Source organism: Anarrhichthys ocellatus, unplaced genomic scaffold, assembly GCF_004355925.1.
Source record: "Anarrhichthys ocellatus isolate YVR2014 unplaced genomic scaffold, GSC_Weel_1.0 scaffold32, whole genome shotgun sequence".
NCBI lineage: Eukaryota > Metazoa > Chordata > Actinopteri > Perciformes > Anarhichadidae > Anarrhichthys > Anarrhichthys ocellatus.
In genome coordinates, this window is record NW_022280062.1 from 1,233,817 (window position 1) to 1,248,017 (window position 14,201).

A 14,201-nucleotide genomic window follows, 5' to 3' on the forward strand; every position below is an offset into this window, starting at 1 on the left:
TCAAAAGGTGAACATATCATAGTCTGTTAAAAGTCAAAGTAAAAGCCAAAGGTTATGTTTGATAGAGCTTGCATGCTTCATTTTGTTGCCGTGACAGAAAACACACTGCATTGCATGCTTATACAGCTACTGAGAATTGCATGGTTTCATGATGAAAGGCATTAAGTCTACACGGTATGTTTGCAACTGATAGCACGGTAAGAATTTGGTCTTTACTGTGCCAACATGCCAGTGAACCTTTACACTCCGTTGTAGTCTCTGCTGTAATTGATCTAACCTTTATTTTCCGACTCTGCATCTAAATCCCTCTCTTGGGAGCATCTGTGGTTGAAACGATTGATTGGAAAAATTCAAAAGACAACATAAGACTCACCGGAAATATCCCAAGATGACGACAGCCACCATGAGGGATCCCAGAGAGATGGAGTAACCGACTGTGTAGATGAGATACAGGCGGTGAAAGACATCCTGTTGGTAGAGGGCAATATGTTAGAATAGCAACATGAATAAAAGGTTTCCATATTTATGAGAAGAAATAGTTAGTGATATTATATAATAGGATAGCTGTGAGCATCAAACAGTGGAAAGACACATAATCTATATTTGTATGCTCATGAACTATAAGGTTCAAGAGGCCTCAGTCACACCAATGAAATGTCAACATTCAGTCAGTACACATTATATCATCTTTTCTTAAAAAAACAAATTTATATTTATCTCCCACTGTTGGAAAGTTACATTCATACCAGGTTTTTATTTAGTTTTAGTGACAATTTGGAAAACTAACATTGTTTTTTTATATAATGTTACACGACTTGGTTAAACACACGTAAGCTTCAGTCTTTTTCTTGATGCTTAATGATATCACAGCAAGTTCAACATTTTAGTGACCGCATTACTTAAGGCAAGTGATTTTTCTACAAACAGCGTGTTTTCACAACATTCCCACTATATCGAAAAAACTGAACTTCAAAATGTGTTAACTTCAGTATGTTTAAAAATGCATTGCCACCTGGCGACAGAAACGTCTCAAGCACCCAGACGTGACTGATGGAAACGGTTTTTGACATGGGTGGCGGAGCTGAGAGCTGGGTGGGGCAGTTTGATCTTCCAGCAGTGAGCTGGCAGCCAGGAGACGCTGTAAGAGGGCCACTAACCAGACCTTCTGTGCGTCAACATGCTGGAAGGGGCCAAGAGCCCCTTGTGATGTAACCAGATACTCCACTGCTGTTATCATTTAGCATCAGGACGCTGTGCCAAAACACGGGTGTCTAAGTTGTGGTGGTGGTCTGCGGTATGGCAGTTGTGCTGTATGGGGCTTTCATTCGTGCATATGCATTTGTCATCAACTGCTGCAACCGCTCCCTCGGGAACCCATCAACATAAACATCTGCAGCCAGAAAGAAACTGCAGGGCGCCATGATGAGGTTATGCCCACATCCTCTGCACCACATTCAAGAGAGGAAAATGTATGTGGGCCAACTAATGTTTGTATCGTTTCATAGAAAAAAATTGTAAAAATCAAATCAATGTTTTTTTTAATCAATGAGTGACTTATGTCCCCTAATGGCAAAGTGCTACATATTTTGTAGCCACTAGCAACAAACTGAAGGGTCACTTAACACTAGCATGTAATATAATAATACACATTATCCATTTAAAAGGCTATAGAATGTTTTACCATATATATATACCATAAAAATTCCTTAAAAAGCCATGTCAGCATCATTACCGAGCAATTTTATAGAAAATCTCACACGTGTATATACACATTAATGGCAAAGTGCTATTTTTTCCCTTTCTAGTCGTTTTTCACCTTTCTTATTGAATTCAGAAGGTGTACGGTTGTATTTTTCAGATTAGCTGATAGTATATTACTATTATCCTGCTACATGTGGGCCCAGCCAGCACGGCTCCACAGCAGGAGAGATCAGCTATCTCGGTCAATATAGTGCACACTGTGGGATGTATTTCTTTAGTGTCTTGTGAGACATTTTCTTCTTTGAAAACGCTTTCAGGTTTTTTACTTTTGCTTCAACTTGCCACAGAGCTCACTTTCTGCAATAATACAATTCTAAAATCCTGTTGACTTTTTGTCGAGGGAACCAGTGTGATGCTAACTTCCAGGGTTGGCCTACAAAAACACGTCATTCCTGCAGCACTCTATATGCTGCTGCTGTATTTATGTTGGGTTGAAGCTGTGTGTGAAGCAGATTTCTGCTTGTGTGTAATGTACAAACATCAGTTTGTTATTATAGCATAATCAATGGTTACTAATGGGACAGGTACAAAAACCATCCCCATATTAGCTCTGCCACTGAAATAATGCAACAACTGTTTTTTACATGGCTAGCCTCGGACTATTCAAGAATGGAGCCGGAAATACAAACGCACCACACAGCTGAAAGTATGTGCTTGTGCCTATTCTGCAGCCATTTTTTAATTGTTTGGCTTTGGTGAATGGAAATCATGCTGCGTCGCCGATTCCCCAGATTGCAGCTGATCGGTAAGAAATCTAAGAACCACTTCACATTCCAGAAATATTTACTTGGGGAAACAAATCTTCCCAATGAAGAAACTCCTGAATAATAATAAATAATATTGGAAAAAGCGTCTTCAATTATAAGATGGCTCTTCAATAATAAGGAAATATGCAAGGGCTTCAATGAAAATACCTGCGGGCATTAGGTTACCGTTAGGAAAGCACAAACTCCTGCCCAGATATGACTAAGATCTGCGCTGAAGCAGCTAACCTGGTTGAAAGTTTTTTTTATTTTCATTCCAGCCAGGTTTCACAATGCTCAAAATCATCCTCAATCGCAAAAGGTAAGAGGGCAAAGAAGTCTCAAAAGGCTCTACCGACCAGATTTTCTGTCTGGCACTATCTGCTGAAATGAGGTTTGCATTACATCAAGGAAGGATCAGAATGCCCTAGGTGCGCGGTTCGGTTCCCCACTTCTCTTAAGCCTTACAGAAAAGCGTTGTCACACTCTGAATGGCCAAGAGGGGAAATGCACCAAGCTGCTCTCAATTCGTGATTAGGGGACCTGCACCACAGGTGATCTCATAACCCACCAATCAACCTTGGGAAATTGTGACAGCAAGTACCAAAGAACGTCGGTCTGCTACCAAAGTGCACTTTCATTTTAGTAGCCTTTGTGGAAGGCTTTTCCAGTTTCAATGTGAAAATGTGGTGAAAGTGAGGTCCTGAAAGAAATGGCTGCCGGAGTTTGGTGTAAACGAACTAGATTGGTCTGCACAGAATGCTGACCTCTCACTATCAAACACCTTGAGGACTTCTGGGATGAGTTGGACCGCCAGCTGTGAGCTGATAATCGCCAATCATCCGTCCCTGACCAAAGTGATACTTTGATTTTGAAACCTGGCTGAAAGGATTTTCTCTCATTCAGCCAGGTTTCAAAATCAGCAACACATACTGCATGGGTGTAATGTTCAGCAGTAATTATCCTTCTGCAATATCGTGCTTACAAATCTATCACATTTACAAGATTTTAGACGATTAAAAAATAAAAGAAAAAAAAAGATGCATATTTAAAGGTGTGCTACATAGCTTAGCATACTGATAGCCTCAAATAGCAATGATACACTAATTATCGCTTTTGATTACATCATCACCAGGAAAGCAACATGACATAAGTACGTGGAGACCATGGGTCTAAATTTCTTTTTATCACTGTCTGGTTGCTGCGAAGTAATGATCGCTTAGTTCTTGGATTTTTCTGAATGGGATGCTTTCTGGGAAGTTTAGCAATTTTGCAATCACGACTAATGTGACACTGCTTTCATTGTATATTTGAACATACATTTAGTGAATTGCACCCTCACATTACCACAGAGCAATCACATTGCCATGCTGTCATTATCTCGCTGTCACGATCTCGACATTTCATTAAATATGATTACATTTTATTAGCAGTGTACACTACGGAGAAGGCATGTCGACAGCGTGTTGTACACTTAAAAAGGGATTGCAATTGCAAAATGGTGCAACAGCTGCCTAAAAGGCTGCAATATACCATGTCAATTCACTGATGCGTTCGCAAAGGCTCTTGTTGAGGAATGCACTGTGAGCATGTACATGGCGAAGAGACGGATCTCACCTTTTCATGGCTGTGGTTGTAATGGTAGAGGAATTTTGCACATTCATTATAATTAGCCCATGTCTTGTTGGCTGTAACCAGCTCCCATGTTCCATTGTTGTCACACCGACGGTATGCTAGTCCTAGACATCAAACAGAAAACGCTACTTTTAATTACAGGATTTTGCCAGTTGTTTCCCCAACACAGTCAATTACTCATCCCCAGCTTGCTTCTTAATAGGACCTGCATAATTGTAGAAATGCAAAAGAGGCCAAGTTAAGCTTGTACAGCATACAGTAGCCCCCGAGGCCTGGTCTTCTTTCACCAGCTGAAAATGAGCTTCAGGGCTTCCATTGCTGTCTGTCTTCAGGGCCAGTCTTACCTTTATGGTTGAAGTCATGGATATACTCTGGACAGGCCGTTGATACAAGCTTTCCCGGAGGCCCTTCAGGCCAACAAACAATGCCATCCCACTCTGGTGAGCAGAAACCATCTGCGGACACAAAAGCAGCGCTGACTTTTAAAAATAGAGCCACAGAGTGCTGTTCTCCCTCGGCTCTAGCATTACATGGCTGTAGGCATTTACAAGAGCAGTACTGTTGTATTCTTTCAAGGATTCTGTTGTTACACAGTATGTACACTGGCACTGCAGAACAGCCTTGGAATTTGTGGGAAGTCTGACTCTAAATGAGACCTTTTTTTGTTGTGTTAAAGGAAAACATGGTTTCACCCAGAGAACAAACACCCCATCTATTGCCTTCTAATTGCAGTCATGGAATTCCCTGCATGCAGATAACAAGTTGTATCCTATTATGGCAAAATACAAGCTCTTCGTTAAATAATGTATTTTCCCCTCTGTATCCTGAGTTCGTTTTTGACCTGCATTAGTTGGGAATGCAGATATAAAATATTGATTTAATTATAGTTTTTCCATTATTAATTGGTTGATTGTTGTACTGTAAACCATGTCAAAAACAATTATGAAAATGCACATTTCACACAATTCTCTAATGTTGTGTTTTGTCTGACCTAGATCACAAACCCCTAGAATATTCCATTTTGAAATAGTATACAACCCATAAAAACAGCAAATCTTAACATTTGAGACGCTGGAAAGAAAACACGTTTTCCATTTTTGCTTGGTTAAACAACTGCAACCTTTGATCAATGTTCAACATTATCGGATAACAATAACATCTGACAAGGAAAAACTCCCTCCACCCCGCCCAAAAAAAGGAAGAAATCTCAGGGAGAGGAGAGATCTCTCTCTCCCAGGATGTCCAGCAATGCAAGAAATGTCATGTGTAGAGTGGTGATCGGGCTAATTTTCTGTCATCGCTCTACTGTCACTATCTAATAAAGACATAAAATGGCTGTAATAATAATAACAATACTTATAACATAATTATTATATGTCTTGTAGAAGATCTCATCGCTTATCATTTTTTGCGTTTCTTAATGCAGTTGCAGGCAAACCAATTCAAAATAAATGAACCATCATTACTACCTATAATTACACTTCACACAGTTCTGTTTTAATTGCAGGCCTGGCTGATCTAATGAGTTGCACATATTTGAGAACTGGTGAGGAACATTTAAACATTTGGCATTCAAAAAGTTGTCCAGGAATCTTCTCAGTATTTTCTCATTTTCAAAGAGAATGCACAACATGAAACCTGGCAGCAATATAAATTAGTTAATATAAAAAGCTGCAGGTTCAGAGGGGGGGGAAAAGCCATTTCCAAGTGTATAGCCCCATAATTATCAGTCAAATCGTGGACTTTAGCCCTCTGATAGTGGGAGCAAAGTCCCTTTCCCCACAAATTCCTGGCAAAAGCCTCCCTTATGGCTTGGCATTTATGTTGTATTATTGAAAACATCTGCCCCACTTTGACCACAAATAAGTAGCTATGGATAAAACTAAATCTATCCTCTGTTTGCAGTAGAGCCATTATTTTTCTCATTCCTGTAATCACACTTACAGAGAAACATCTGAAGCAATGACGACATGCTTTTTATTTGCCTGTCACTTGGAGCGCAAAATTAAAGAGCAGACTGAGTTGAGCTGACTGATACATACAGATCTCTGGTTGGCGTTTCGTTTTGAAAATCACACTGACCACACACACTGGGAGTAAAAGTAGAATTGCTGTTCATTTCTGCCATAGGTTTTATTACCATAGGACCACCTACTAACAGGTTTGAATTAAACACAGCACACACACACACACACGCGCATATATAATTTCCCGTAAGTTTCGTGACCACGATTTAAATATAAATGTGACCATGGGAGGACTTTGGTATGAGTGATGTCACTGAGGTTTTCCGTATGGTTTTCTTTCCCCCCCCCCCGACTCATTTGATTCTGACCTACAGATGTCAAAACACCCATATTGCACTTTCTCCTGATACATGCAACCTTTTATAATGATTGCCGATGTTATTCTTCACCCAGACCACAAGCTTGAAGGCTGAGCTATTTTCACACACTGCAAGGTCTGGGGCATTGAACCCACATCCCTCCACTGTCCTCTCCAGGCAAACCTCAGTGTTTCCCTCAATGAAAACCTTGTCTCAGCCACGTAATGGAGACTTTTGTGTATTTAAAGCACAAATGAGAAATAAAAAATAAATATATAAAATATTGAAATACAATCAAAACTGCTCACAGAGAATCTAATCCTTTCTCAATTTGGAATTGCACGATCGATTCATTCCTCAACGTCAATCCTACGTTTCACACTAGCGTTTTAAAATAGTCATTACTCCACAGCTCCTATAATAGTTCAGAAAACCACAAGTTTACACTGCCGGAAAAAAAAATTAAAAAACTCTGGGGGTGGTCAGGCAGGACACAGGCAAGACAAATACAGATGTAAAAGCCAAAAAAGTCAGAAAAATGCAGACTAGCTGCTATTCTCTGAGTTTCCCTCAACCCACACAATCAAGGTCGCACCACAATACAAGAAGAAGAAAAAAAAATAATGTTTTGAAAAAATCACAGGAAGGAATTCTGTCCAAGTCCTAATGACCACTTCAAGGAAAAGGCTTACATAGGTCACTAGCAAGCACAAGTAATGCTTTCCTTGAACTTTATCTCAAATCTTGAAAGCCTCCTACGTTTTAATCAGCATCTCAGACAAACAACTACCCCGATTTAAAATGATTTCTACATTACATAATTAGAAAGAAAGAACCAGATGAGATGCTCAAGTTCAAATCAGGGTGAAATGAACTGAAGTCAAAGTAATTCACGTGTCATTAAGTAAAAGAAAAAACTCAAATCAAGCTTGTTTAATGAGCACATATGTGCTTATCCAGGCATACAACAACCACATAGGGGACTCTTTTTTTTCTTTATTAAGGTAATATCTTAATTCCTTCAACTGTTATGTGATTGAACACACATGTGCAACCTTCCAAAAGAGGTCAGAAAACTGCCCTCACATACAGGATGAGTCACGTTCCGTTGTGTGCCAGCAGCATCCGGTATGCAGGTCAGCTCTGATGCTAATGTATCCCCAATACAGCCCCTCAAGCCTTTCACAGAATCCCAGTCAGACGTTCCTGATGGGAATATTAGAGTCCAGAATCAGTGTAAACATCCTACCTTTGCTGGTTGAGAAACATGCTAATGAAAGAGTATAAAGGAAACTTGCAACTAATTATTATTTATATTATCGATTAATCCGTCACTTTTCTTTACTGATCATTACATTATTTAAATTTGACACGTGCGCCACTCATACCTTAGTCTCGTCAAGATTGCGTGACACTTCTATAACATGGTTCAAATTCAATCTATAAACATTATGTAAATGCAAAGACAGCTGCACATGTGCTTGGAGGTTGTTTGTGAAGTGTGACAGCAGGCTTGCCACTTGTCACTTTGACGTGTGAGGATGGATTAAGCGCGATGGCGGTCAGATGGGCAGCAGACTTTCACCCGAGAGAGGCCTGATGTTTGACTGACTGCTCTGCTTTGCATTAGCATCTTATTGCAGACGCTTTGAGAAAAAGCACAGCGTTGTTATGTAAGCCCATGACATCTTACACAAGCGGCTGTACGGCGCCTGCAGATCTCAATGGCAGCAATTCTGTCATATTTTTCGAAATCCAATTTGGGATTATCAAAACCATGAAAAGTTTAAAATACCACGCAAGGCAATGTACTGACTGTAACTAGTGGGAACAGTCAACAAAAAGCTTTTGTGTTCTCAGCCTGGAATAAAACATTTGTAATTATGTGTTTCATTTACAAGTGGGTATGGTTTGGAGGGTCGAAGCATTCAATGCGACCACAATGCACTGGGGTTAAAGAGAAAATAATATGATTGGTTTGGCTGTGGAATCCAAAATCCTCGTCTGGACAATCAACTGGGAAACTGACAGTAACCGCAACGAGATACAGTAGATGCTGGGGTCTGCTGGAAAATAGTGCTTTCAACACACAAATACACCCCAGGATCAGCTACAACTTCATTATCAGCCTCCGGAAAGCCCCAAGGAGGGCAAAGGAAACAGAAAAGCATTTCATAATGTAACCACCAACTTACAGACAACATTTAACTGAAAGGCCACTGCTCCACAAAAAGGCTTTTGATTTGAGCGTCCTGTACTGTATGAGCAAATAAGTAGACAAGAACAGTGACATGCATCTTGATCTTTTTCTTTTTAGTAAGCATCAAGGTGGCACACGTCATCAGCTGATTAGTATGAACTCTTATCACCAACAAACACATTCAAACAAATCAACAATCACATTCAATCAAGACAAGGCTGTCGTTGCAGTCTCTCTCACTCAAACTCTTCACGGTCATCGTGCTGCTGCTGCTGGTTTGCGCTGTTTACTCTCACAGTTCCTGGCAGACTTTACCTTTTGTGTTGATTGATTTCTTCCTCCATTACTCCAGCTTTTTCCTGGTACTCCTCTTACATCTTATTGGCCTGCCCTGCCTTGTGCATTATGTGTATTTCAAATCTGTGGCCATGGGGTTCTGCTCTGTTTAGCCCCTGGGGGATTTATTGCACTCCCCATTGAACCTCTCGCTGCAGCTGGAATTCAGTGGGAAGCTCCCTCAACAGCTGAGCCTATTTTGCTGATTTCTCTTACTTCCTACACAATTAACTTCTTTCAGCGTTGCTAAGCAAGGTATTTTGGTCGATATATATGCAAACAATTAACAGGTTTATGGATTTTGATCTGTTATCGTTCCAAAAATCAAACATCAACAAGATGACCCCTTTGCCGTTTTACTATGGCATGACATAAATCACAGTTAGGTTAAAGGAGCAAAAGATGTCCTTGCAAATTAAAGTAAAAATCTGATCATAATGTGTCACCACTGTGACATTAGCGTGTTGTTTCTCTACTCACCAGGAACCTTGTGCTTTGACTTGATGTTCCCCTCACACTTCCGTCTGGCTCTGAACAGCAGGCCTATCTGCTCATCTTTCGTCAGAACATCATCTCCGTAAGCCTGCAAATTAGAAAATAGAGTTAATAAAGGGAAATATTTAAGGGTAATTGGCAGTGATGTACATGGTGCATGTTGTAAATACCAAGCTGCATCAATAAACAACATCTTTCAGTCAATACATGATCAACGCTATTTTTACAAGACAGGGTGTTTTCGTAATTTAACATTTCCGGTCCCGTATGGATCTGACTCAAAGTTCCTGACCTATCTCTTGGAGTGAAAAGGAGCATGACATGCATCAGCTGGCTCTCAAATAGCACTCACAGATGACACTTAATTAATACGGATTCATCCATTATCTAAAAGGGTAATCCTGGGAAAAACAATGTTACACTACAGTAATTAACTACAAGAAACCAGACGTTTTCATGACATTTTCTTTATTTATACAACATAGTGTTCTCTATTATGTAACATCAAAGTCACTGTAGGTAATACACTGATTATGGATACGATTATATGTATATATGTATCAGCATCACCATTCAGAAACCTACATCAGTTTACGTTGAACACATTTTTAGAAGGGCTTGGGAAAATATCATTTTTTACACTAAAACATATTTCGACCAAATTTTGAATGTTTGAATTTGATACAAACCATTTGGAAATGTGTTGTAAAGAATGACATGAAAAAAATAAACAGATAATGAATAAATAAATAATGGACTTGCCCTTCAAATTACATTTTTCAACCTTTCTGACCATAACTCAGTGTTGCATCAACAACTTTTGCTACCTCCAGACATGATTTCCTCTTCACAGCTGCTTCACAACCCTCTAACCACTGCTTTTTGCTTCCCTGGTCATTGCGCTGCAGCACGTTCTAAATCCAGTTTCCGTCTGTGAAATTTATCCTGAAAATGTACACTGCTGACATTTTCTCAAACGGAATATGACGGAAAGCAACAGGGTGACCTGGATGATAGGCGGCCTGGTCTGTGTCTCGAAGGTCAGATTAGATTGTACTTTGACAGCAGCAGTCCACCCATCAGCGTGTTCATGACAAAAGTGGTATTTATTTATGTCTCAACTGTCATGAAGCAAAAAAATGTTTTTCCTTGAATAAACAGTCTCCGTTTCACTTGTTGGTTATAGTCCCAGCTTGTATATCCACTGAGAGGTGACTAAGCGGACATGAGAAAATTATAGCAAGGATGTTCTTACACCCGATATGTTCTCAGCTTTTGAACATTGTGTTTGAGAGTAAAGTGGTACCTGAGGTGTAGTTTTCCAGCTATTGAAAGATTTTCCATTCTAGGTCATACTGACTGGCTCGCTGTTTGCCCGTGGATCAATTTTGGTTAATGACGAATGTGACTTGAAAATGATTACATACATTTCTAACAGAGCGTGACAAGAAAAGTGGAAATGAAAACAGAGAAAATTCAAACCCAGTGCTGAAAAGCAAATCAGGGAGCAAATCATCAGGATTTTCTACGCTGTCATATGGGGTTTTTTTTTCATGCTGCTTTGAGCCAATACGGCAGTAAAATACAGTATGTATCTGCACAATGCAACACAAACCAACGTGTATGCTACAGTGAGCCTGGAGGTACGGCTAAAAAAACTCCCAGTCTTATTTATTTGGTTCAATGATGCAGAGCAAACAGTACAAATTAAAGACAGACGGAGTCAGCTGCAGACACAAATTACATGTCTGGGTCTAAAAACATCTAATTCTGCTGTCAGGTTTACGCATCAATGAAATAATTTGTCAAGAGGCAATTTAGTCCCAACAATCAGAGACTAAAGAAGCAAAGGGACGGAGAGAGAGTGAAGAGGTTTATATGAATATTATGTGTGGAGATGCTCTTGTCCTGTCTGTAACTATAATCGACGGTGCCACAGGATTTGTTTGTTTGTCAGATGTTGTTTACGAGAGACAAACTAGTATTTCTGAGTGACACAAAACAAACACTTTTAAAAGTGGAAGATTGAACACTAATATTTGCGTTTAGGCTTCCAACAAGCTATATCTGTTGAATCCTAATTTTTTATACAGACATTAACTGTATGTTGCTTTATGTTTCTCACGACGAAAAATGCAGAGGTGCATGAAGTACTCTGATCTTTCACTTACGTAAAAGTAGTCATGCAACAATGTAAGGATGCTTTTTTTTACAAGAGTACACGTATTAAGTAAAGTATTACCAACAAAATATACCTCTGCAGAATGGCCCTTGTTGAAGTCATATTATTACATGATATATTATTGAATTATTGTTAATGTGTAAGCAGCATTTTAATTAGTGGCTGGTCGAGGTGAAGATGTTGGATAAATTTAGTGAAATAAAAACTGCAATATGTCCCACTAAAGTGCTGTGGAGTAGAAGTATAAAGTGGTATAATGTGGAAAAGAAATACAAGTATCTTTAATTTACAGTGAACACAGAACTTGAGTAAATGTACTTAGTTAACGTTCTGCCACTAAAATAGGAAGTTACTGTAGTAGAAGTACTGTACACAAAGCAGTTTTCTGCAGTTGCTGCTACAAAGGAGAGACATCTATTGCTGCAAAGTTAAGTTTTGCTATCTTCCGGAGTTTTTCAGCCCTTTTTGGTGCATCTATATAATCTAAAATAAGCAGCTAAAATACTTCCAAATCGGAGCCATTTGGGAACAAAGATGTGTATAAATTGTCTCTGATGCAAGTGCGTAATTTCCTGATCTTAAAATTAAACTGTAAATACCGAGCCGTCTTGGATTTGCCTCACACGAAACCATAATACCTCAATCCATCAATATTTTCATTACTTGCCGTCCTGAAATAAGGATGTCCAGTCTGAGAGCTGAATAAGTTTCCAGAATGAAGACGTTTATGTCTTTGCACAGTAAACAACCACAGATGGAACAACATTTGACCATAGGCGAACAAGGATAGATACTACCTGTTTACTGTACCAACTATGCCAATATAGAATATTCCACTGACCGCTGCCGAGACATTTATACTATTTTCATCTGAATAACCGGCTGGTGTTACTTTAGGTGAAAGCCGAACCAACAGGAAACCAGAAACAGTGAATCTGGATGGTAGCTGCTCTGGAAGGACAAGTGTAATTATCATCAATGCATAGTGACGTAGTACCGCTGGTTCGGCAGTTCTGTGAATTTTCACAGTTTGAATGGAAATTAAAAAGCACTTCATATATGTCATGGATCTATTTAGTTTTACATGTTGAGTTTTACGTCATTATGGTCATTCTCACTTCAGTCGAACACTTCAAAATGGAGCGAAATGTCAGCCCTTTTATAATACTTTAGTTACATTTAGCTTCTTTTTTTTTTTTTTTACCTCAATGCTGACTTTTTTCTACAAACCTGCTAAGTGAAGCTGCCTTTCCAACACATTACGAATAAATATCTTAACCTTTGGGGCTCAGTTTGAGCCCCTGTGAAACACTAAACTAAAATGAGGTATGGAGTTTCGGCGAGTATTTTCTTTCTCAAAAACTGGGGAAATGTCTTCCTTCATCTGCAGACGCTTGGAAGCAGGGACATAGGAGAGTATCATGTACCATTTTAAGAAGAGAATCCTGGGTAATAAGTGTGCCCACTGATTATTTCTGAGAACTTTTCCTCCTCCACTGGCCAGAGTCCAAACCTCCAAAGTAAACACAACTCTTACAGGGAGAAACATGGACATTCTTATTTACTGCGTTTCATTCAAAACAGTCATCTTTTTGTTCAATGCTTTTTGCGCGTGTGCCAAAATGCAAATTAGAAAAATACACACCGTATGTATATATATATATATGTGTGTGTTTTCATCACTGGTCGCTAGAATACAAACTCCACTTGAATAAACCACAAGTTTCTATTTGTCTTCGCAAACTGCGCCTTGATGACTTGAACTGCGGCTCTCTGCAAGGATATAAGACCAATATTGAGAGAACCGTTTTTATGCCGGTGTGTCAAGACACAGTGTTGGACCGCTACGACTGAATACTGACATATGTGAATGAAGGTACATTTACAGTTTTAGTTCTAATTCCAGCATCTGGTTTCTATCTTATTTTAGTAACTTAAATCTTAGTTATATTTAGTTATAAAGGTTTAGCTTGGCTTGTACCACAGATGTCTTAACTCTGCATTTGTTGATCTTTTAATATTTTTTTTAAAATGCATAAATAGAGCCATGTGGATGGATGCCATGCCTACGTGGAGTGGAGACACTGGTTTTCCGTTACATTACCAACAGTCTTGATTGTGGACAGCCTTTTTTTTTCTTCTTTTTTCGAGAAAGTTGTGGCTGACCAAAGTCATTTCCTGAAGTGCCCTACAGTGAATAAGAGAGTGAAATGCTGGAGCTGGTGAGGTACACTTTCATTAGAAAGCACAAAACAAAAAAAGTGTAGTGTCCAAAAAGTTTAAATGGTACATCAACAACGATTGCAAGTCAAAGTACAGCCCAATGATCTCATCAGCAGTACCTCAGACCATGACAAATGAGTCTAAATACAGAACAACTACATGACTGAGCAAAACTTCCAAGTCCAAAGAACAAAACTCACTTTCAACCAGAACATTGGAACAATGAAAGCAGATTATTCCTGCAGAAAAGGCTGCTGCTTCAGATGGCTGTGACCTTTGCACTGATTCCGTAAAAGTCAA

At 39.3% G+C, this 14,201-nt stretch overlaps 1 protein-coding gene across 2 annotated transcripts in view; it reads right to left on the bottom strand.

Annotated features, from left to right (window-relative positions):
- The window catches only part of pth1r (parathyroid hormone 1 receptor), a 37,752-nt gene that overhangs the window by 7,807 nt on the left and 15,744 nt on the right, over positions 1-14,201 (bottom strand). The window contains exons 2-5 of one of the 2 annotated variants that reach the window (XM_031865296.1): positions 9,482-9,584; positions 4,484-4,594; positions 4,122-4,243; positions 374-468 (exon numbers count right to left, since the gene is read on the bottom strand). In XM_031865296.1, the coding sequence (XP_031721156.1) occupies positions 374-468; positions 4,122-4,243; positions 4,484-4,594; positions 9,482-9,584 (431 nt within the window). Of the gene's footprint in view, positions 1-373; positions 469-4,121; positions 4,244-4,483; positions 4,595-9,481; positions 10,274-14,201 lie in introns of those variants that run through there. The other variant, XM_031865295.1, reaches the window with a different exon arrangement.